This window comes from Periplaneta americana, chromosome 4, assembly GCF_040183065.1.
Source record: "Periplaneta americana isolate PAMFEO1 chromosome 4, P.americana_PAMFEO1_priV1, whole genome shotgun sequence".
Taxonomy (NCBI): domain Eukaryota; kingdom Metazoa; phylum Arthropoda; class Insecta; order Blattodea; family Blattidae; genus Periplaneta; species Periplaneta americana.
The window spans coordinates 203,596,540-203,622,093 of record NC_091120.1 but is presented as its reverse complement, the minus strand read 5'-3'; the positions used below and the strand labels follow the sequence as shown (position 1 = coordinate 203,622,093).

The window sequence follows — 25,554 nt, the reverse complement described above, 5'->3', positions numbered from 1 at the left end:
TTCACTGCTGTTACAGTACATTGCTGAAAATTACATCGAAAATATTCCACAAAAACAGCGTATTATGCGGGACTTGAGCACAACAAACGGGGTATTTTATAAAGGCGTTATATATGAAATGTGCAGGGACCGGACAAAAAAAAGCGTATTACACGGGATAGCGTAATAAGCGGGCGCATCTTATCGAGGGTTTACTGTAAATAATCTTGCCAAAAACGTTTTTCCTTAAATATTTCTTAAAACACCGAGAATCTGATAAAACTTTATATTCTAATGACAGTTAATTATAAGTTGTCATTAAAAATGCTTAATCCCTTTCATACCATAAGTTACTGATCCATTTCGAGAAAAGAATGAAGTGCAGCGAAGCGCATGGGTATGGCTAGTAAATAAGTAAATAAATAACTAAACACCAAATACTTGAGTTGGAGGATGAGGAATACAAAGGGTTAACCCATGAAGGAATCCCTCGACATGTACGTACTTTGGACTTGTTGTCTTCTTTCTAGACTGAATGCCTCGTGAAGTGGACGGTCTACTGTTGTCCTGCCGTGATGCTTCTCTTTCATCGTCAACACTCCTCTCCAATCTCAATACTTTAGCAATTTTCACATTTCGTCCTACAGATGACTCATCACTGTCACTGGAATCCATCACGACCACTCTGCGTCTAGCGCTCCTTGTCCTGTAACACGAAATTCATTATTTCCACTATAACATTTTTCCACGCCAAGTCATTATGCAATCCATTTTAATCCGTAACATGGTTCAGTTCGAATCGATTCCACTAGAGCAGTGTTTCTCAAACTTTTTTGAAGTGGGGACCACTCTTTTAAGTCAGAACAGTTCCACGGACCACCTTACTCTTGTGCCCTTCATTTTTGTAGCATATTTTAATACCTGTATACTTATATTTTAAAATAGAATTAATTAATTATAATACTTTTGTAATTATATTTTTTGTAGCCAATCAGAAGTAACTTATAACAACAAATTCTGTGCATTGTTGATTCATGTATGTATTTATTCACACTGCAATGGGTATATACCTGGTGGCAGTGGTAACTAATTACACTCAATGACAATAATAAACTTATTAATTAAAAATACACTTAATAATAATACTAATAATTAATACAACAATAATAATAATAATAATAATAATAATAATAATAACAGGGAATATCCTAAATTAAATGAAGCACGATCACTTAAAATAACATTTAAAATAAATCTAATTTGTATCTTAAACCTAAGTTCGAACTAAAACCCACGAGTACGATATATTCATACCTGCACAAGTACCTTTCAGCATTACACTCATTTCGCTGTCAACTCACTCACTGCACTGGAACTACGACACATTTCACTGATTCTATCCTGATTTCACTAACACTTCAAAAACATTTCACTGTTCAAATACTTTGCACTGCCACTATAAACTATAAAGTTTCACTGACAGGAACACGTTTCACTGACACAACACACTTCACTGACACAACATAATTCTTCACAGACACAACATAATTCTTCACTGATACAACACTTCAATTACAAAATATCATTTATACCCTTTAAATACTGTGTATAATTACCGTATATTATTAAAGTCCTTAAGCCTGTTTTAAAATACATTTTTGGTCGTTGGTAAAGCCTTTAGTAAGTCTGCAGGTAAAGCATTCCAGTCCCTCATAGTACGATTGAGAAAAGAAAACTTTCCAGTGTCCGTCCTCGTTGCCTGTTAGCAGTTAGTTGTTTAAAATCCTTCTTTTGTGGTACACGCTAGTAGTTGTCCATGTCTCTGTTAAATAGTGCCCATTATAAATAACAGAAAACTGGCTTTGATCCAGATCTTTGAAAAGAAAGAAACATAATGATACGCTTCATTTAGGCAGTGCCAATAGTTCAGAAGCTGTATGTGAAGAAATATATTAATTACAATGTCATTAAAGAAATATCTAGTCCTAGTGGTAGTATGACAAGAGTTATTTGGAAATTGGATTTGCTTGGTGTGGCAATGAGAGTGAACCAAAACCTCGGTGCGTTGTTTGTTACGAAGTGCTTTCAAACGAGTGTATGAAACCCGCAAAATTGAAACGGCACTTAGAGACGAAACACGTAAGTGTAAAAAGTAAACCTGTGGGATTTTAAAATAGAAGGAGTATAAAATTTCTTATATCGTCATCTAGAAAAACAAATAAAAAAAAAATGAATGCAGAAACATGCCCGATTTTCAACAAGTAAAGATGCAATTTGGCACGTTCTGTTATTGGTGTACGATGTACAGAACGTGCCCATTTCAATATGCAGACTGAGTGTCAGCAAAACTATTAAGAAAGTTTCGGTAATTTGGTCCTCTGTTATGAATTCGGGTGGTCCCTGGCTGGGTTACAGGCTCGGCACCAGATATGCCGGGAAAAGATGGCGAGAAACGCCACGTTCATAGTGCTTTAAATCCCTCTTTTGTTGTTGAAAGTGGAATGGGAAGTGGGTAGACGGGTAGGGTAAGAAATTTCATAAAACATTAGTACTGCGAGAAAAAGTGAAAGACGATTGCCATGTCTCATTTCTAAACTCTGAGATTTTCAGCTACAGTGTGATACACAATTCGTTTGAATTTTATTTTTTCTTCTGTCTTTTTTGAAGGACCACAAGGACAGAACTCGAGGACCACAGGTGGTCCGTGGACCATAGTTTGAGAAACGCTGCACTGGAGTGAGTGGCGGCAGATGTTTCGATTCAATTTAGTTCAATTCCACTAAGTGCAAGCGGTCTTAAGAGTGACTCATCTTAAGTACTACAGTCCCAGCCTACTTACTGTTACACAAGGGATAAGATTCACTTTCACATGAACTTCTTAATTCAGGGATAAGCAAGTGTCTTGAGGGTGAAGGGGAAAACATTTCAGAAACATCTGACACGACCTACCGCAGCTGTGATGACGTTGCTCCTCCTTTAGACATTGTCCCAGTTCCTTTTTCTGAATCACTGGACACAATTTTATTGACGACCTTCGGTGAGGCACCGGACTTGTAGCTGCCGTCACTTCCACTGCCAATGTGCAAGATTTCACGGTTCTCACTGCAGTCAATGACTGCATTCTCATTGGAGCCAATGACTGTATCCTCATTGGAGCCAATAACTGCATTCTCATTGGAGCCAATGACTGTATCGACATTGCAGTCAATGACTGTACCTGTGTCTTCTTTGCAAGGAGTATTTTTCTTCCTGGAAAATCAAATCATCCTGGTTATTACCTCCTGCATGTTGTACAAGTGAGACATATACTAGATACATATGCTTCAATGAATTTGGCTTGATTCTACAGATAACCTAAGCCACAATACAGGTTTAATTTTTCGAAAAAGATATGTCTTTGATAATAATTTACAGTGGAACCTCGATGCATCATTCACAGTACTGTCGTTTTCCCGCATTTTTCGTCCGCTTTTTTTTTTTTGGTCCCGGAAATAGTCCCATGTAAATAACGTTATTTTTCCCCTGTTCCATCGTTCCTCGAACTATCGTTTTATCGCATTGATCGTTGAGAAATCACAGTCCCGATACCATATTTTCCTGCATGGGTACCGTAGTTTTCTTTTACTTTGAAAGAGCGAACTTTTTGGTTTCCATTATTATCTTTGAAGCAAGAGAATGTAGAACTTTGTGATCTGCAGACTGTGTCAAACTTCGCAGAGAGATGTGGCGTGATTCGACATCTTAGTGCAGCGCGCGAACTCTACACGTGCGTTTGGCATAGCCTGTTAATGCGGAAATTAGTTACATGTGTGACCTGTGCTATGAAGACAGGTATTAGATTCTAAAATTAAATGCAATTTTATAGTAACATTAATTAATCATATTTTTCCGCACAAGAATACAACAGTATGGGCTAATGGAAGACCGCCTGCTTTAAACAGTAGTATTAATTTTATGGGAATGGATTTGTGATAATACATATCTGCATTCTGAACATATCACGAATCTAGGTTTATGATTTTCACATACTTCACAGCTGTCTAAATTATCAGTAACGACCTACATCTATCTTGTAAGGAATAGCATACTAATTCCTAGTGAGTATGTCATCCTCACCACACGCATGACTTGATACGAAGGTGTAGGGAGGTGGAAAAACTCAATCTTTCTGTTTACTTCAGTACTGTTCATATCAGAAATTCACTATAGAGTTCAGGCGTAAAATGTGCACGAAACGAATGCTAATTGCAGACTTTTTCTGCAAGAAATAGTGTACATAATCTATACTAATAATAAATCTGTAGCCGAAATTATTCTGGTAATTTTCGATTTTCCAAAAATAATTGGTCCTAACATATATAATTAACCACCCTGAAACCGAAAATCGCTTTTTTTTTATTTTTGTTTGTATGTCTGTCTGTGTGGATGTTTGTTACCTTTTCACGCGATAATGGCTGAACGGATTTCGATGAAAATTAGAATATAAATTAAGCTCGTTGTAACTTAGATTTTAGGCTATATGGCATTCAAAATACGTTATTTAAAAGGGGATTATAAGGGGGCCTACAACTTGCCATTTTCACTGCCCATTGTGCAACTCAAACCAAGAAATGGATTCGCAACACCTCAAAATCTGTGCTTCAGTGGCTGGCCATGACAATATCTTTGAAAAATATTGGAGTGCAAGAGGTCAAATGACTTTATTGTCAAACGCCTGGCATTAGAAAACAACAACAACAACATAACTGACCACTTTCCTTGTTGGTATCACTTGTGAGGTTTAGACCTGTGTCGGACAGTTACTAAACAACCTGTCTAGAGTTAAAAGGCATTTTCCTACAAAAATGACAGCCTATCTATGACTTTTCTTCAAACCCCACAATACGGTACGAATTTCACTAAAACACACTTCGATATTACGACTTCCTATTGCTAGTGTAATAATCCTTACTTGCAGAATCAAACACAATGCTATAGAAAGGCTTGTACATCTAGAGTTCTTCAAGATTGTCACTCACAGTGTCCTTGTACTAAGCACAACATTTAATGTGACCATTATTATTTGTAATATGTGTAAAAGATTTGCCTGTTTTTATGACACACTTATTAAATCTACATACTTAGACTTCAACAAACAAAATTTGATAACACAATCTAAAGGAAAAAAATGGAACTCTCTGCATCATAATCCACAGTTAATTCCCGATTTACCACGAAAATCATCTGTAGCTGCATTCAGATTGGCAACAGGCCATGATTGTTTGGCCAAACACCTGCATAGAATTGGAATATATCAGTCCCCTAACTGCCCATTGTGCAACTCAAGCCAAGAAATGGATTCGGAACACCTCAAAATCTGTGCTTCAGTGGCTGGCCATGATAATATCTTTGAAAAATATTGGAGTGCAAGAGGTCAAATGACTTTATTGTCAAACGCCTGGCATTAGAAAACAACAACAACAACATTTAAATCCTTTCTACTCAAAATGGAAATCTACTCTGCAATGAAAGACAGTATGTAACACTTCCTTACTTCGTGGCAGGAGAGTTTCTGTTCTGATGCAGTGTTTCATGGCCATCTGATGCTTCATCATTCCCACTGCTGTTGCCAGAGGACACCGATACAAACTGACTCGTGTCACTGTCATAACAATAAAAAGTGTAAGAAAAATGTTACTTCAAAACGTTAAACAAGGATGTACAAGTATTGAAGTAAGCACTGAATGTCTTTGCAACTCGGTATACTTCCCATTCATGATGAAAAAAACATTAATAAAATCATGCCGTTTTCAATGAACAAACTTCAGGATCATCGGATGGCCTGTTAGAGATTCTACGTCAACCCACACCCAATATAAACCTTCACCCATTATTCATTCATTCATTAATTCATTGATTCATTCATTCATTGATTCATTCATTCCTTTCTTTATTTCTTTCTTTCTTTCTTGCCTTATTTACTTACTTACTTACTTATTTATTTATTTATTTACTTATTTATTTATTTACTTATTTATTTACTTACTTATTTACTTACTTATTTACTTACTTACTTATTTACTTACTTATTTGCTTACTTACTTATTTACTTACTTACTTATTTACTTACTTACTTATTTACTTACTTATTAACTTACTTATTTACTTACTTATTTACTTACTTACTTATTTACTTATTTATTTAAATTTAATTTAATTTATTTAATTTAATTTATTTATTTTACTTACTTTACTTACTTATTTAATTAATTAATTTATTTATTTAATTAATTTAATTTAATTTATTTATTTAATTTAATTATTTAATTTAATTAATTTATTTAATTATTTATTTAATTTTATTTATTTATTTATTTACTTAGTTACTTACTTATTTACTTATTTACTTAGTTACTTACATACTTTCTTACTTATTTACTTATTTACTTATTTATTTATTTACTTATTTACTTATTTATTTATTTACTTATTTATTTACTTATTTACTTATTTATTTATTTACTTATTTATTTATTTATTTATTTATTCTGGTGTAGTTAAGGCCATCAGGCCTTCTCTTCCACAACACCAGGAATACAAATACAATAATAGAAATAAACAGAAAAAAAAATACACTATATACAAAGTAAAGCTACACAAGAAATAAAGAGAGAGAGAAAAAAAAACACTATAAACGAAGTAAAGCCACACAAAAATATACACAGGTTGCAGTCACACAAACTTTAAATGAGTGATTAAGTATCATAATTAATTGTATCCTAACTAATTAACTAACATAAACAAGAACATCAGTATTAATCAATTTCAAACATTTTACATTCATTGTTTGAATATAACCTCAAAATGAATCAACAGATTTGTGACCATTTCATTTTCTTCAGAATCTCAAATAAAGTCCTTTAGTTTTTTAATAGTAGGTCACATTCAAAGTTAGATAATAGTACATTATGCAATGTGCCTATAATGGTAGTAATTAAGACGCAAGTATGATTGTTTATGAAACGAGCGCAAGCGAGTTTCATAATTTTCATACGAGCATCTTAATTACCATTATAGGCAAGTTTCATACGACTTTTTATGCTCGACCATATTTCTAACTTGAAAGTATTCAAAATTATGGTTATGTGCGAACTGACCTGAATTGTGAGATGTGCGCAGATGCGAAAGTATTGATTTTTTCCGAGGCCGAATTTCATTGACCTTGGCACAGAATAAGATGAAGATTACTCTGGTATAATGTGAAAATTGATTTAGAATTGAAAAACGAGATGACAAATTGAATTTATTTAAGTATTATTTACAATTAACGCTAATTATTATAGTAACAGGAAATAACCTTCTGCGGCAGTATTGGATTTCCAGCCTCCGTGACTTTTCGCTAATTCTCTTTCGACTGCATATCCGAGAATAATCGATACTTGCGGTTTTATAACGGTACAAAGCTGAATTGTCATTCTGAGGTTTTATAATGGTACAAAGCTAACTTGTCATTGACTGAACACCTGTACTTTAATGAGTAGGTGTACTTTAATGACATGCATTAAAGGACTGCTACCAGGTGTATAATTACTACATTTCGGCATGGTCGAGCATAAAATAAATGAGCAGAGAGCAATTTTTTTAAGTGTGAACTGCTGGTTCCATAAAAGCAGCAATTTAAAGTTCCACTGAAATGCAGCATAAGGTACTTTCCAAAATGAATGGATCTAAGTTTATTAAAGGTTCACTGCTGTGGAATAACAGCACAACTGACTGTGAAACAAGCAGGCCTGCATTCAAAACCTGGTTGGGAAAGTTACTTCATTGGGGTTTTCCCTCAACCAACTGATGAAGAATTGCAGTTGGACCTTGGATTCATATCACTATCATTAATTCACATATCATCATCCATACTATAGTCTGAGTTAAGATCACTGTATGATGTGCTGTACTTGTACAAGAGCACAGCTGTTTGGCTAAAAATATCATTCACAGAACAGGATTGGTAAGTACAATATGCCTCAGACTGCAGTGTAAGCCTTCGGGTTCCTTCTCCAAGATAAATTGACTCGTAGTTACTGAATATGAACAAAATCCGTCCAATAGTTTACTAGAAATCGCTGTACACAGACAGACTAGTACTAAAATTATTATATTTCATGTACATCATTCCCTGATAAATTGACTCGTAGATACTGAATATGAACAAAATCCGTCCAATAGTTTACTAGAAATCGCTGTACACAGACAGACTAGTACTAAAATTATTATATTTCATGTACATCATTCCCTGATAAATTGACTCGTAGATACTGAATATGAACAAAATCCGTCCAATAGTTTAGTAGAAATCGCCGTACACAGACAGACTAGTACTAAAATTATTATATTTCATGTACATCATTCCCTGATAAATTGACTCGTAGATACTGAATATGAACAAAATCCGTCCAATAGTTTAGTAGAAATCGCTGTACACAGACAGACTAGTACTAAAATTATTATATTTCATGTACATCATTCCCTGATAAATTGACTAGTAGATACTGAAAATGAACAAAATCCGTCCATTAGTTTAGTAGAAATCGCTGTACACAGACAGACTAGTACTAAAATTATTATATTTCATGTACATCATTCCCTGATAAATTGACTCGTAGATACTGAATATGAACAAAATCCATCCAATAGTTTAGTAGAAATCGCCGTACACAGACAGACTAGTACTAAAATGATTATATTTCATGTACATCATTCCCTGGTAAATTGACTCGTAGATACTGAATATGAACAAAATCCGTCCAATAGTTTAGTAGAAATCGCAGTACACAGACAGACTAGTACTAAAATGATTATATTTCATGTACATCATTCCCTGATAAATTGACTCGTAGATACTGAATATGAACAAAATCCATCCAATAGTTTAGTAGAAATTGCTGTACACAGACAGACTAGTGCTAAAATTATTATATTTCATGTACATCATTCCCTGGTAAATTGACTCGTAGATACTGAATATGAACAAAATCCGTCCAATAGTTTAGTAGAAATCGCCGTACACAGACAGACTAGTACTAAAATTATTATATTTCATGTACATCATTGACTCGTAGATAGTGAATATGAACAAAATCCATCCAATAGTTTAGTAGAAATCGCTGTACACAGACAGACTAGTACTAAAATTATTATATTTCATGTACATCATTGACTCGTAGATACTGAATATGAACAAAATCCATCCAATAGTTTAGTAGAAATCGCTGTACACAGACAGACTAGTAGGCCCAAATTCACTTTTTCAGTGTAATAGTTACTATGAACATATATCTTCATGAAAAACTAGATATTAACTCTTTTTGCAACCTCACAACACTATCATAAGAAGTAAGAGGAGAAAAAAAAAGGCAGACGAAGCAGAAAAGGGGAAAGAAGAAACTTAGGATAATAAATGAAAGTTATATAACTGGGAATTGAAGGCTCGTAAAAGCTCCATAGTGTGTAAGACTACCTTACCTTGGGATAGGGGAGCTTCTATTCTGATCCGGTGTTTTACAGCAGGGGAAAGAAGTGGACATCGCCAGAGACGAATTCATGTCATTACTGGAACAATAAAAAGTATAAGAGAAATAAATATTTAACAAGGAATGCAGTAGTATTATGAGTATTCAGATAAGCACTGAATGTGCTTTTGTTTCAATATTGCGCCCCATTTGTGATAGAAGACAACATTAACAAAGTTGCTATGGTTTCACTGAACAACCATCCCATTGAAACTCAGTGCATATGTGTATAACAAGTCAACTCTTGTCTCGCATTTAATCTCTCACTTCATTTCATTTATGCATCTTTCTTTATTGATTTGTCAAATGTCCCATCAATATAACACAACAGACATGTGACCATTTTATTATATTTAGGATCTCTAGATAATGTTTGAAGTTGAAAAATTTTAATAATAATAATAGTAAACTGCCCCCCATTGAAGGTAGCCCTTACGGACTCAGTATATCCTCAAAAAAAATTATTATACATATTATGTAAACATAGATATTAAATTTTAAAGAAGGGAAACAAAGAAAAGTGCGTGAAAAATTACAATCGCTATTAATGTGGTACCATGTGATTAATTAGGATTTGGCAGGATTTTTTAACACATTTATCACAATCTCATCCCTCAGAGATGTTGGCAGAGCAAACTGCCGTCGAAATTCTTCGAAAAAAGCTGGTATAGTCCCTCGAGCACCTATGAGCAAGCCGAATACCTCAACGTGAATTAAGGCATATTTCAGCTTGAAATAGTTGACTGTAGGCTCATAGATCGACTTCTTCTCAAGTGGACCTCAGCTGACTGATGACATTCTACTTCAAAACGTATCGTGGGGTCCACAATGATGCCCTGTTTAGTGTCAGCATTGTACGCTAACATATCTACTTGTCTCGTTGACCCCCATTTCAGCTAGACAGGAAATTTCTTCTTCTACTATCCAGCCCTTAGTTCTTAATGCGGCAGCAATTTTGGATCTTACAAGATGATGTCTAGAGTTCCTCAAGAGCAATCCCTGTTCACAGAATCCCAAGACGTGTGCTAAAGTTTCAATTTCCATGGAAGATGAATAAGCATGGAAGAAAGTTGTATCTGGGGACATATTTTTTCATTTCAAGTTTTACAATGTTTAATCATTTCACCCTCAAAACCTTTTATAGTTTTCCATGAACTGTGTTTTGACTATATGCATAAAATACTGTCCATCTGAGTGGTTCTGTCACAAGATTGTCGAAACAGGAAAAATCACGTGACACTTAATGGGACCCATTTCTTTAAATTATTTTAACAGTTGAACAATAGTACATCGACTTCCAGTTCTATACAGGAAATACAGCTCAGTCACTAGCCTTTAGAGGGGCCAGCAGAAATGGGTGGGGGAAACCTGGATGTGGCTTAACCAATTGGATGGACAGTACCTTTAACATGTTTTTTTTTTTTTTTGGACATGTCAAGAAAAAGTATGTGACTTATTTAAGGGGAATCGGAATTGCCTATCTCGACAATGTTAAATTATGTCTTACATAAGGAACTTTTTCTCGAAAACTGTTCAAACCAGACAACTATTTTTTTTTTTTACAGTTCATGTACACATAAATTGCTGAAACAATAGTTTTTCCTTAAAGAGGTATTTTTTCCCATTCATATATTTTTTTTTTAACTATTTTCAGTACCTTGCTGCTTGTAAGAAGAGAAAAAAAGGCAGACGAAGCAGAAAAGGGGAAAGAAGAAATTTAGGATAATAAATGAAAGGCTTATAACTGGGAATTGGAAGCTTTGTAAAAGTACCATAGTGTGTAAGACTACCTTACCTTGGGATAGGGGCGCTTCTATACTGGTCCGGTGTTTCACGGCCTTCTGATACTTCGTCATTCGTAATGTTGTTGTAGGGGGACAAGGTGGACAAACTGGTTGTCAGGGACGAATTCAGGTCATTGCTGTAACAACAAAAAGTACAAGAGCCATAAATATTAAACAAGGAATGCCATAGTATTATGAGTATTCAGGTAAACACTGAATGTGCTTTTGTTTCAATATTGCGCCCCATTTGTGATAGAAGATGATTTTCAGTACCTTGCCACCTGTAACATATTCAAAATTTAGCAAATCTAAAAAAAAATATTGTTTCAGTACATGTAAAACATCTAAATACACAACTCCTAAAAATTTCAAGTAAAAAATTTATACCACGCATAATTAAAAAAAAAAAAAGTATTTTGTCTACTGTATAGCTAAATATTTATCTTTTGAAGAGGTGGAGAAGTTCAAATACCTGGGAGCAACAGTAACAAATATAAATGATACTCGGGACGAAATTAAACACAGAACAAATATGGGAAATGCGTGTTATTATTCGGTTGAGAAGCTTTTATCATCCAGTCTGCTGTCAAAAAATCTGAAAGTTTGAATTTATAAAACAGTTATATTACCGGTTGTTCTGTATGGTTGTGAAACTTGGACTCTCACTTTGAGAGAGGAACAGAGACTACGTGTTTGAGAATAAGATTCTTAGGAAAATATTTGGGGCTAAGAGGGATGAAGTTACAGGAGAACGGAGAAAGTTACACAACACAGAACTGCACGCATTGTATTCTTCACCTGACATAATTAGGAACATTAAATCCAGACTATGAGATGGGCAGGGCATGTAGCACGTATGGGTGAATCCAGAAATGCATATAGAGTGTTAGTTGGGAGACCGGAGGGAAAAAGATCTTTAGGGAGGCCGAGAAGTAGCTGGGAAGATAATATTAAAATGGATTTGAGGGAGGTGGGATATGATGATAGAGAATGGATTGATTTTGCTCAGGATAGGGACCAATGGCGGGCTTATGTGAGGGCGGCAATGAACCTCCGGGTTCCTTAAAAGCCAGTAAGTAAGTAAGTATAGCTAAATATTAACATAGTTTTCTAAAGCAATGGTACATTACTAGTACTAGATTTATTCCAAACAACTTCAGCATTTAACATTTTATGGTAAGACTAAAAATTGGAAGTTAGAATAATACGAGGCCTGTCTAAAAAGTATCCGACCTTAATTTTTCCCGCGTAAAGTTGTGATTCTAAGGCGGCGCCACTGTGCATGGTGGAAGGAGGAACTGTAATGCGCATGCTTGAATTTTTTCACCGCATTCGCTTGTGCCAGTCACTGGCTGGTGGTCGCCAAGTAAGGTGCTGTTCTAGGTGTTTGTCGGATTTAGTTTTCTCGCAAGATCACTGAACGAATTGAGCAAAGATACTGCATCAAATTTTGTCAAAAGCTTGGTGATTCTCAAAGTCAAACAATTCGTAAGATTCAGCAGGTGTTTGGGGAAGATGCGATGGGTGTAACACAAATTAAGGAGTGGTTCAACCGATTCAAAGATGGCCGCACATCAGCGGAGAGTGAGCAGCGTTGTGGCAGGCCCCAAACTGCTCGGAGTGCAGCTGTTGTTGAGAGGGTGCGAAATTTGGTGATGGCAGATCGTCGTTTGACCGTGCGGGAGATTGCCGAAGAGGTTGGAGTGAGTAAAGATTCTGCACATGCAATTTTGCGTGATGATTTGAACATGAACCGAGTGGCTGCGAAATTCTTGCCCAAGTTGTTGTCCCCGGAACAAAAGGACCTCCGTCGTGACGTTGCACAGGACCTTCTGGACACCGCCAACACTGATCCTGGGTTTCTGAACACCGTGATAACTGGAGATGAGTCATGGGTGTACGGGTACGACCCAGGAACAAAAAGACAGTCGTCGCAATGGAAGCATCCCGAGTCTCCAAGGCCGAAGAAAGTGCGGCAGGTGCGAAGCAAAATCAAGGTGATGCTGACTGTTTTCTTTGATGTCCGTGGAATTGTGCATCACGAATACGCACCGGAAGGACAAATGGTGACAAAGGAGTACTATCACGATGTTCTCCGGCGACTCCGTGATGCAGTTCGGCGCAAAAGACCAGACATGTGGACGGCGAACAACTGGCACTTGCATCACGACAACGCCCCCGCACATTCATCCCAATTGATACACACTTTCTTGGCCAAACATGGAATTACAACCGTTCACCAACCTCCCTACTCTCCAGACCTGGCTCCTTGCGACTTCTGGTTGTTTCCAAAATTGAAGACACCACTGAAAGGATCCCATTTTGAGAGTAGAGAAGAGATAATGCGGAATGCGACGACGGAGCTGAACACCATTCCAAAAGAAGACTTCCAGAGGTGTTTCCGGCAGTGGAAGGATTGGTGGGCTAAGTGTGTGCAAGCACAAGGGGCCTACTTTGAAGGGGATTAGGGTCCCAACCCCGTCAGGTATTTGAAATATTTTTTCTGGCTAAAGGTCGGATACTTTTTAGACAGACCTCGTATTTCATATTTTGTCCACAGAGATATAAAATAAACTATTTATCTAAGAAAATTATTCAAATTGTAGAAAATTACTAAATTGTAAAACTATAAAAATTTGTAAAAATTGTAATTGTAATATTGTAAAATTTTGACTTGTTCCACATCTTAAAGCTTCATTGCTCATGTAAGATTTATGGAATAAAATAATGAATGAATGAATGAATGAATGAAACAAAAGCAAACAGAAGTTTGACTGCAATCTGGAACAGACATTCTCAGCACAATGAATGCGTAATATTGCCTTACTCTGAATTCTCATTTTCGCTCAGGGCTCCATTCTGAATTGCTACGTCACTATTCCCATTTCTGCTCAAGGCTCCATTCTGATTCACTGCTTCACCATTCTCATCACCGCTGTTTGGGGGTGAGTTTTCTGTCACCAACACTCTCCTGAGATTTTTCCATGACAAAAAAAAAACCCAGTATAAGAAAAAATGTCAATAAGGGAAGCAATACAACATAATCAGGTCATCACTGATGTGTGTTTCCATTTGGAAAGTATTTCTTCATTTGTGACAAAAGACAATGTTCACCGAAGCTGTAACGCCTTCACTGAACAATCATCCAAACTAAGCTCAGAATTGTCACTTTGCAGCATCTCATAGTCAGGTGAAATGTTGTTACTATATATTTGCTTGTCTCATTATTTGTCAATCTGTGAAGTTTTAGAATAATCTAACAATTAGAACAATTAGAATTGAATTAGAAAATGAAACATATAATTTCATTATAATATGTCTATATAGAGCACCATCTGGAGACTACGAAAATTTTATTAATTTATTGGAAAAGGCACTAGAATACTTACAGAAACTGAAACGTGAATGCATTATTTGCGGAGACATCAATGTCGATTATCTAACAGGAAGCAATAGGAAAGATCAACTAAATTCATTGCTAGCATCTTTCAATTTAATTTACACAGTAAACTTTCCGACCAGAATACAAGGGGATTCAGCTACTGCAATAGACAACATATTCATCGGAAAAGAAAAAATAGGTATATCTCAAACAACCCCAATAATTAATGGTCTTTCGGATCACGATGCTCAACTCCTAAGTATAAATATTAACACAGCATCAAAAAAACCAACTAAAGTGAGATTCAGAAATATAAACAGGGAATCATTAAATGATTTTGAAATAAATCTTAAAACTGAAACAAGGGAATCAGTATACAGTCAAAGTGATATGAACTGTAAATTCAACGAGTTTCATAAAACATTTCTAAATATTTTTGAATCCAGTTTTCCTGTCAAGTATAAAAATGAAACAATATGTAACAATAGATGGATTACACAAGGTATTAAAATCTCATGCAAAACCAAGAGATCATTATACATACAGAGCAGAAATAGTAATGATACAAACTTAAAACAACACTATAAAAATTATTCAAAACTATTACACAAAGTAATTCAAAAAGCTAAAGAATTACACTATAATACAACAATACAAAACTCTGATAATAAAATCAAAACAACTTGGAACATAATTAAAAAAGAAAGTGGACGATCAAAAAGTAAAGTAACAAACTATACCCTTATATCTAACAATACAAAAACGTCAGACCCAAATGAAATTGCAAACATATTTAACAAATATTTTCTTACAATAACTGATAACCTCAACATCCCCCAAGATAATGTTACTAACAGTTTAGATTCTTTAACACAATATTTTCCGACAAAATTCCCAAATATTCAAATATTTCCAACAAACAAACAAGAAATAATTGCAATTATTAAAAATCTAAAGTCAAAAAACTCCTCAGGGTATGATGAAATAACAAGCAAAATATTAAAAGCGAGTTCACATATTATAGCTGGGCCATTAAGTTATTTATGTAACTATTCAATGTTCAATGGTGTATTTCCCGAGAGATTAAAATATTCAGTGGTTATTCCTATCTTCAAAAAGGGAGAAACAACGTCTCCAGAAAATTACAGACCCATATCACTTCTACCAGTCTTCTCCAAAATCTTTGAAAAAGTAATGTATAAAAGATTATATCATCATCTAGAAAAATACAACATTTTAGTCCCAGAACAATTTGGATTTAGGAAAAATAAAGGCACAGAAAATGCAACATTTAGTTTAACTGACAAAATTCTGGAGGCAGTAATTAAAAAATTACAAGTTGGAGGGATTTTCTGTGATTTATCCAAAGCATTTGACTGTATAAATCATAAAATGCTGCTAGATAAATTAGATTATTATGGAATTAAAGGTGTTGCACACCAATGGTTTCACTCATATCTCATAGATAGGGAACAGAAAGTTGAAATCAATACAACTATGAAATCTGCATCGACATGGGGAACTATCAATAATGGAATTCCTCAAGGATCAATATTAGGTCCCCTACTTTTCCTAGTGTTTATAAATGATTTTGCCCCCCTTATAAAAGATGTAGGTCATCCCATATTATTTGCAGATGACACAAGTATATAGTAATTACAGCCAATAACTCCAAAACATTCCAATCTTCAACAGAGGAAATTCTCTTCAAAATATGTGACTGGTTCTCAGTCAATAAATTAGTATTAAATTGTAACAAAACTAACATAATTCAATTTAAATCCTGTCCAAATTCAACGTCGCAAATTTCTAGCGCAATAATTAACAACAGATCCCTATTAGAAACAACAACAACCAAATTTCTTGGCTTAAAAATCGATAATGCGTTAAATTGGAAAAATCATATTAAAGAAATTACCCCCAAACTAAATTCAGCTTGTTTTGCTATTAGATCTATGCAAAAGATAGTAAATATCAATACCTTAAAAACAATATACTTTGCATACTTCCACTCAGTAATGAGTTTTGGAATAATATTCTGGGGAAATTCCACAGATAGTAACAATATATTTCTATTACAAAAAAGAGTAATTAGAATAATAGTAGGTGCCAAATCTAGGGAATCGTGTAGGACTATTTTCAAAAAACTACAAATAATGCCCATGGCTTGTCAGTATATCTTTTCATTAATAGTCTTCCTCGTATGTAATCGTGAAAACTTTGTAACTAATTCAACAGTTCATAGCATAAATACACGTCAAAAAAATTACTTTCATACTCCATCGGCAAGTCTATCATGCTATCAAAATGGAGTGCGTTATATGGCAGTAAAAATTTGTAATAGCCTCATTATCGATATAAAAAATGAAACTCAAAACATAAAATTATTTAGGGCCAAATTAAAGAAGTACCTAATTTCTCACGCCTTCTATTCTGTAGGTGAATTCATGACATTCAATAACACTTCATGAAATTGATACTAAAACTATGTGTTGTACTAGTAGACTATATTGTAAATCTCGTCTGTATATATTTCATCTAGACTGTGACTATAAATTAAGATTTTATAATAGTATTAAGTTTTTTGACTTGTTCCATATTCTAGCTGTAAGCATGTATGAATACCATGGAATGTTAATAAATACAATACAATACAATAAAATATTGTTTCAATGTAATCTCAAAATGAAACTAGATGATAGGGCTTTCATTGTCTTTAGAATTTCAAACAAAAGTTGTTTAGTTTGGTTGCTATACAAGATTTTCTCTCACTTCTTTTTAAAACTGAATTTATTGCGTATACTATATGTTTTTCAGGGTATTGGACATACGGATTTAATATCCCCCATATCAAATCTTTGTATAAAAACAAAGAAGAAATAATTTAATCAGAGGGCCATGTTTAGAAATTGACAGGCTTATGACAAATTGTAAAACAAGAGAAAGCCAGACTTTGACTTAACAACCATAAATGTTCTCTTGTTTTATAAATTGTTATTTAGTTATTTCTTCATTGTTTTTATACATACATTTCTTGGCTTTGACTTACCAACCATAAATGATGTTCTCTTGTTTTATAAATTGTTATTTAGTTATTTCTTCATTGTTTTTATACATACATTTCTTGGCTTTGACTTACCAACCATAAATGATGTTCTCTTGTTTTATAAATTGTTATTTAGTTATTTCTTCATTGTTTTTATACATACATTTCTTGGCTTTGACTTACCAACCATAAATGATGTTCTCTTGTTTTATAAATTGTTATTCAGTTATTTCTTCATTGTTTTTATACATACATTTCTTATGGCAATGTTAAATCTCTATGTCTTATACCCAAAAACAACAAGGTATATGATGATGATGATGATGATGATGATGATGATGATGAAACAACCTCAGTATACCAGTTTATTGCTAGAGGTAAAGGCACTAGATTGAATTTCTGTCTTGAGATATTGTGATCACTTGAAGTTGCACGCCCAAGAAAGTAATTTTCAACATCTGCTGTAAATAAGGTAAGGTTTCTTACATATAAACCTTTGTTTGAATAAGTCAGTCTTATAACTGGCCTCTAACACCGTTTGATGGCAAACAGCAGTGTAGTACTTATAGTCGCGACACTGTTATTCCCGGCGTGACTCCTCCTCTTTGCTTACATCTTAGGAAGTGAAGGCTCTATAAAGTCTACGTAGGTAGTATCGTTCGCCATTTTTGTCCTTTCGTTGCCTAGCTACCATACGAAGAATCTATTTGCCACACCGTTAAACATTATCATGTCGTAGCTCCTATGATAATAAATCAAACGCACTGTAATTCAGCAAATAATTGAGCGGCAAATAACATCTTCGTGTGCTTTCTGCGAACGCCAACGAAAGAGCCAAAATGGCGGGCGATTATATTAAGCATTTATCGAGCCTTAAGAAATGAATAACGTCTTCATAAGCGAATCACAAGACGCACACGTTTAAATGTAGCCGACCTGCAACGCGATTGGCTGCTGGAAATTAGAGCGACGGGACTATAGCTGTTGTAATGTAGATATAGCAACAAGAATGTCTGGCTGCTATGTATTTTGATGATTGTTAAAATTATGATATGGAATACAGTTTGTATGAAAAGTGTTCAGATTATTAAAGTTATTTCAATATAACCAACAAACAGACAACCTCAATGTAACATTCTAGCATCCTAGAATCTGGAAAACCATTGCCAGCAGCCTCACAATACTTCTGGTAATAGTTCACACAACGAGAGGACAAAAAATAAACTGGCTGCAGCTGAAACAGTCACCCTCAACCGAAATTCCTAAACACAGATTTCCACCAATTAAGTAGTGAAGGTTTCTTACAATGTTACACCATTTCGAGCTTCCTCCCATGTCTGCAACTTGAGTAAAACGGCCATCGGATCGAAGTCGTCTGAAAAACGGGATTCGTCATTCAATCTGAAAAGTAAGCACAAGATACTGAGTGGCGTTGAGAATTACACGAGTAGCTTAATATCAAAGACGGACATCTGACCTCAATCAAAATTTAGATAGCTGTGGTTTTTTATACAATTTTTCATGCTCTTTCCAGTTATAGTGAAACCATATGCAAACTCTAACACTACATTTATAAAATAAATTGTATATATTATTTTAATGTAGCGAAGTACATATGATATTTCCATGCAGATATTCTGCGTCATCATACGATGAAAGAGTAATGGAACGGAGAAAAATTATCTCCGGCGCCGGGATTTGAACCCGGGTTTTCAGCTCTACGTGCTGATGCTTTATCCACTATATATGATATGCGTAAATCACTTTGTGATTTAAGACGGCGCTTATTCCGTCGGATCCCGGCCAACTAGTCACTCATAACGAGTGCACCTCAGCACATGTGTGGATTTCAGTCCTACGTTCATAGACATCTATGACGTAGTGCAGAGGGCGGCCACTAGAGGGAACCCAAGAGTTGGAGCTTAATCTGAGACGATTCTGTCCGGCGCCAGGGTGGTATCCGGTGTGGCTTAGTGGATAAAGCATCAGCACGTACAGCTGAAAACCCGGGTTCAAATCCCGGCGCCGGAGAGAATTTTTCTCCGTTCCATCACTCTTTCATCGTAAAATAAATTGTGTTAAATATTACAAAGAACACTGTGAATTAAAAAATTGCCTCTAGATCAAAACTATGGAGACGACAGATGTCAGTCTTTGATATGCATTAAAAACTCTACAATATGCACAAACATTGAAAATAAGCACATATATACATGAATAATCAGGCCTCAATCATCTTAATTAAACATGAAACGTAATTACTTGGACAATGCCCTAAAGATGAGCTGCTGATCAATGCTAGACATCATCGTGTACGACATGCTTTGGCGACATCGTTAAAAACTTTAAATTGGGAGATTCATGAGGAAGTACATTGTGTATCATCAGATGGCTCTTTTAGACGGGCAGACATTATTGCTATCAACAGACGCTTAAAACGGGCTCTTGTTCTTGACCCTACTATCCGTTTCGAAAGAAACCTAAATCAGGCCACCGAAGTTGATATTGAGAAGAAGTCCATATATGAACCTTGTCTGCCGTATCTTTCTCAAAAGTACAACGTCCCTCTTAAACAATGGTCTGTCATTGGTTTGCTGTTTGGCAGTAGAGGTTCAATTATAAAATTCACACGGAATTAGCTTAAGGAACTGCACATTCCTTTTGATTATGTAATAATTTAATAATAATTTATTTATTTAATCTGGCAGAGCTAAGGCCAGTAGGCCTTCTCTTCCGCCCAGCCAGACTCTAATTCTAATTGAATACAATTGGTTACATAGTTATTACATTAATATCTAGACCATAAAACAACATGAAAGTAAATAATGAAAGTTGGATAAGTAATGTTAGTGTGACAATAATAAACATTGGTAAGAAATAATAATAATAAAGCAGCAGCAGCAGCAGCAGCAGCAGCAGCAGCAGCAGCAGCAGTAGCAGTAGCAGTAGCAGTAGTAGTAGTAGTAGTAGTAGCAGTAGTAGTAGTAGTAGTAGTAGTAGTAATAATAATAATAATAATAATAATAATAATGAGATAATTTAAATATTTATTCTGTGATATATACAACCATTAGACATTGAGAAACCTGAAACAGCTATTATTGTTAACAAGAATTGTTAGAAAAATAATTCGTTAGTCTATTCTGAAAAATGGGTTTGATGTCTGACAGTCCCTGACATTACTCGGTAGGGAATTCCAAAGCCAAGGAACAGCCACAGTGAAAGAAGATGAATATGAGGATGTTCGGTGGCAGGGAATGGATAATATTGAGGAGTGTTGTGATCGTGTGTCTAGGTTATGATGGGTGGATAAATTTTGAAAACGAGACGCAAGATAGACAGGAGTGGAGAAATGCAATATGTGAAAGAGAAGGGAAAAACAGTGGATTTTCCTACGATCTTCCAGTCTTCCAGGACAACATTTCGAGGGATGGTGTTACGTGATCAGCCCGGCGAATATTGCAGACGAAACGCACGCACATATTATGAACACGTTGTAGTCTCTACGCTGAAGTAACGCTTAGGTCAGTAAGCAGAATATCACAGTAATCGAAGTGGGGCATCATGAGTGTTTGCACTAACATTTTTTTCATGGAAAAGGGTAGAAAATTCTTCAATCGCCTAAACGAGTGGATTAATGAGAACACTTTTTTGCAGGTTTCTGCAACTTGATATCTGTCCTTATAAATATTATCAAGGATTCTCTTCAAATATTACATCATCATCTCTATTTCAATTAATCCATTTATATTTGCCTTCAACAATTAACTTTCTTTTTTCTTTAATGTATCACATCACATTATATTGTACATGTTTATTGTATTCAGGACACTTGTGGTCACTCGAATTCTTTGCACTGATGTCTATAATTTAGAAAAATATACAAGACATACAGCTCTCATACAAATATGCATCCTATATTTCTCATTATTCATTACACTAGGGAACAAAAAATTTTTTGTCATACCTCTGGAGTAAAAATAGCAGATTCTTATGGAAATCCATGTGCTTATTCCGAAAATACCTTTGGATTTTTTATTAGGCTTAGTTCACGATATCCAAGAAGAATGAAATAAAAAAAATGCAATTTGTAATTATCAATCTAAATGTATGATATTTTTAAGGACAATGAAAGGTACTTCACAGAAACCTGCAGAAAAGTATATTCTATTATCCATGTGCTAAAAAGGATAAATGTTCATCTTCCCTCTTGCTTAAAAAAGTCCCTTGTGCAGACGCTTGTATTTCCCTATTTTGACTATGCTGATATTTTACTAACTGACCTCTCCAGCGACAACAAAACGAAACTTCAACGTGCTCATAATTTGTGTGTACGTTTTGTAAGCAATGTTCGTAAATATGATCACATTACCCCATCCCTGGAAGCAATAGGTTGGCTTAAACTAGATAAGAAAAGAAATTTACATTCACTTCTCCTTCTCTTCGAAATCTTGAACTCTTCTATTCCTTCGTACCTGTCGTCTCGCTTCACTTACCTTTCTTCCCACCACAATCTGAACACACGCTCTCGTCATGAAACAATATTAACAATACCATCCCATCGCACCTCCTCATACTCATCCTCTTTCACAATAGCCCTGCCAAGACTCTGGAATTCGTTACCTGCTAGCATCAGGGACTGTCGAAATAAAACTGAATTCAAACACAAACTTACAAGGCACTTGGTCAGTAATTGAGACTCGTTCAGACATGGCTTCTTGTAAATAGTTCTCTTAATCTATCACAAAATGTCTCAATATCCGGTAATTTCATCACTATGGAATTTTGTTATTCTAGGTTTAATTTGTAATTCAGTAAATACAAAAATATTCTTTGTTCTCAACTTCTATGATAAATTGTCTAGCTTTCAATAAACAGGTAATCTTGTCGTACTTTGATTTTCACTGTAATTGTAAATTTAATATTAATTGTAATTTTATCCTTCATATTATAGTTGTAATCCCCTGGTAGATGGGCAGAGAAGGCCTCACGGCCTTATCTCTACCAGGTTAAATAAATACTAATACTTCTTAGACAAAATAGCAATAAAATGAATTTATACAAGGGTCATTTCAAAAGTCATGGTAACTATGCTGTACCTTCCAAATAACCAAAAATGTGGTAGGGTAGTTATATAAGGTGAAAAGTGTTTTGGTTTTTATTTTTTGGAAATGACGGGAACATGCTTTTTATATTAGTAATTTATTACGATTTATACAGTTAAATTCGCCGGGCATTGTTATGATTGGTGGTTCGGTTCCAGTGGGGGTTGTTGTGATTGGTTGCTGGGTAGAGGAGTTTGATTGGTCGATCGAGTGCAGTATTCAAGGGTATATCTTTTGTCTTTATGACTTCGATGGGAGTGGATGGAGGAGAGGCTCGCAACTCTCATACAGTGCCAGCGTTATTGCTACCTGGATTTATTTTCGCATGCACATTCCAGATGAAATCAAGATCAAATCAAGAAGTTCCCTTCGTGCTCCATTTACATACCTTGCATATACGAAGGTTAAGTTTGTTTAGTTTAGGTTTTCATTAACAAAGTCCGCACATTCCGTGTCTGCATAGTTATCTCAGAGCCAAGATGATCTGTCGCGAGGCGCACGTGTGTATGTGTGTTGTGCACAGAGCGTAGAAGGAGTGAGGTAGAATTTATTAGCTTGATGGAAGAAGAATTGAGAGTTCTTAATTAATCATGGTCGTTATCTGATATATAGGGAGCGGATTTTTATGTGCTAAAAATTTAAATATATTTATTTTTTATGTGCTAAAAAGTACGAAAATATTTGCTAAAAATACATTTTTTTTTTAAATATGACAAAAATACCTTACTTGACTTGAAAAAAAAATGTTACTAGGTACTCACCAACCATACTTGAGTGCTAGTTGTTGGCCAAGAATTGCAGTGAACAACAAAGGTCATCTCCAAATTCTCCATCACAAATGCATGCCAATCATCTCTGAGCAACGACTTATACTGTGAAAACGATCTTTCCACATCACAGGACGCATATTTAAAGAGAGGAATGTCACAAACACAAACACCGTCAATTTCACCTACAGGCACACCCTCCAATACTTGAGATCTTTACACATTTTTTTATATCCACTGTTTTTCCCAAACACATTCTGGAATTTGTCCCTTAGTACTTGTACTTCTGAATCTGGTAGCGAGTCTAGTTTAATTTCCACGGCACGCACCTCCCTGTTTCAGACAACAGGTTTTTGGATGTTTCGAGTTTTTTTATGGTGTCACACAAAAAGTTTAGATTTGCTAATAGGAAAGCAAAATCGTTTTTTAAGTAACCATCTTTCAGTATATCTTGAAGGATATCGGTTGACGAAGCCCGATAACAGGGAATCACAACAAGATATATTTCCTTACTTGATAGACATGAGCAAGAGGCGAGAGATTTGTTTAAATTAAGTAATGTTCATACCCGAGCTCTTATCTGTTGTGTTTCACATACAAAGCGTGGAATGAAATCATCTTCAGCAACAATAAACTTTCCTAATTATGTGATGCAAGATCTCTCCTTCTTGTGCATGTTAATTTATTCTCTAATTATAACACTGATATGCTGCCTAGCAGTTCTCAGAACTTGAGGCGATACTATTACGAAAATGGATCACGGATACACCACACAGCGCTTAGAAACACGAAGCAACCAAGAATTCTTAAAAAAGATAACATATGTACTTCTGAGTGATATAATTGATTTAGTTTTAAAATGTTTACAAGCTCTTGTAAAAAAATTATTTAAATAAAAAAAACTCCAAGATTTATGTGTTTATAATAGATTTTCTGAAAATGTGTATCTACATAACTTTTTTGTGAAAATATGTGTTTTTATGTGAAATAAAATTCGGGTTTTAAACTTAAAACTTCATATTTGAAATTTTTAACTTCGTTAATTAACTTATGTTTTATCACACGCAAAAAGAATATTTAGGCTAATTACATAGGAATCCGCTCCTTACCGATAGTTGTGCGTGAGACAGTTGTGGAGGTATTTTGAAAGCAGATTGGGAAACCCTACACAGTGAAACCTCTCATTTACGGACATCAAAGGGATGTAACAATCTGTCCGCAACTGGGAGATGTTCTTTATTGGGAGGGAGGCTCCCCAATCTAACAATAAATTTATAATATGCATTATGTAGCTCTTCACGCTTTAACCCTTTCACTACCAATTTTAATTGTAAAGAAAATATTTTATTTATTAGCATTTACTACTTGCTAAGCCTCTAATTAGCATGTAGTTTCAATTTCCAGATGATATCTTGCACGGAGTGGCCTTGAGGAATCTGGGACATTTTTGTCCTATTGGTGTTTCTTCGTGGGACGTATGTGTCCCAGTGGTAGGTTCTGAAGGAAGTTAGCTCTCATTCACTCAAGTATTTATTACAAATTCTAGTACACTGATTGCAATAATATGGCTAAACTAATCAAAAGTAGTAAATGGCATTTATACTAGAACTAGCGTATTTTTTTCAAAGATATCTCACAGTCAGATAATGAGTGATAACGAGCAAAACAATTTTACATAGGGGAAGATTGCGCATTGTACATAAAATTTTTGTTCCAGTTTGTTTTTTGTGCTTGCATCTCACGCATCGCCTTCTCATGTTGCCTTCCACCGGTAAATGATCTTCCTACATTCAGCATCAGTTCTGAAGCCGATGATGGATGATCAAATGTCCTCTTCCTTTTCACTGCTGCTAACAGCAAGAAGAATAAGGTATTCCAGCAACTGAATCGTTTTTGTTTGATCTCTTGATACAAGATCCAAAAATTGACAACAGACATAAGAATCT

General features: G+C 35.0%; 1 protein-coding gene across 8 annotated transcripts in view; it reads right to left on the bottom strand.

Moving 5' to 3' along the window:
* Nucleotides 1–25,554, bottom strand: part of LOC138698654 (uncharacterized) — a 48,398-nt gene that overhangs the window by 16,394 nt on the left and 6,450 nt on the right. For 3 of the 8 annotated variants that reach the window (XM_069824796.1, XM_069824794.1, XM_069824792.1), the window contains exons 3-9: nucleotides 19,042–19,158; nucleotides 14,136–14,279; nucleotides 11,320–11,445; nucleotides 9,478–9,564; nucleotides 5,513–5,620; nucleotides 2,929–3,228; nucleotides 485–685 (exon numbers count right to left, since the gene is read on the bottom strand). In XM_069824796.1, coding sequence (XP_069680897.1) covers nucleotides 485–685; nucleotides 2,929–3,228; nucleotides 5,513–5,620; nucleotides 9,478–9,564; nucleotides 11,320–11,445; nucleotides 14,136–14,279; nucleotides 19,042–19,158 — 1,083 coding nt within the window. The remainder of the gene's footprint in view (nucleotides 1–484; nucleotides 686–2,928; nucleotides 3,229–5,512; nucleotides 5,621–9,477; nucleotides 9,565–11,319; nucleotides 11,446–14,135; nucleotides 14,280–19,041; nucleotides 19,159–25,554) is intronic. The other 5 variants (XM_069824800.1, XM_069824793.1, XM_069824798.1 and 2 more) reach the window with 4 other exon arrangements.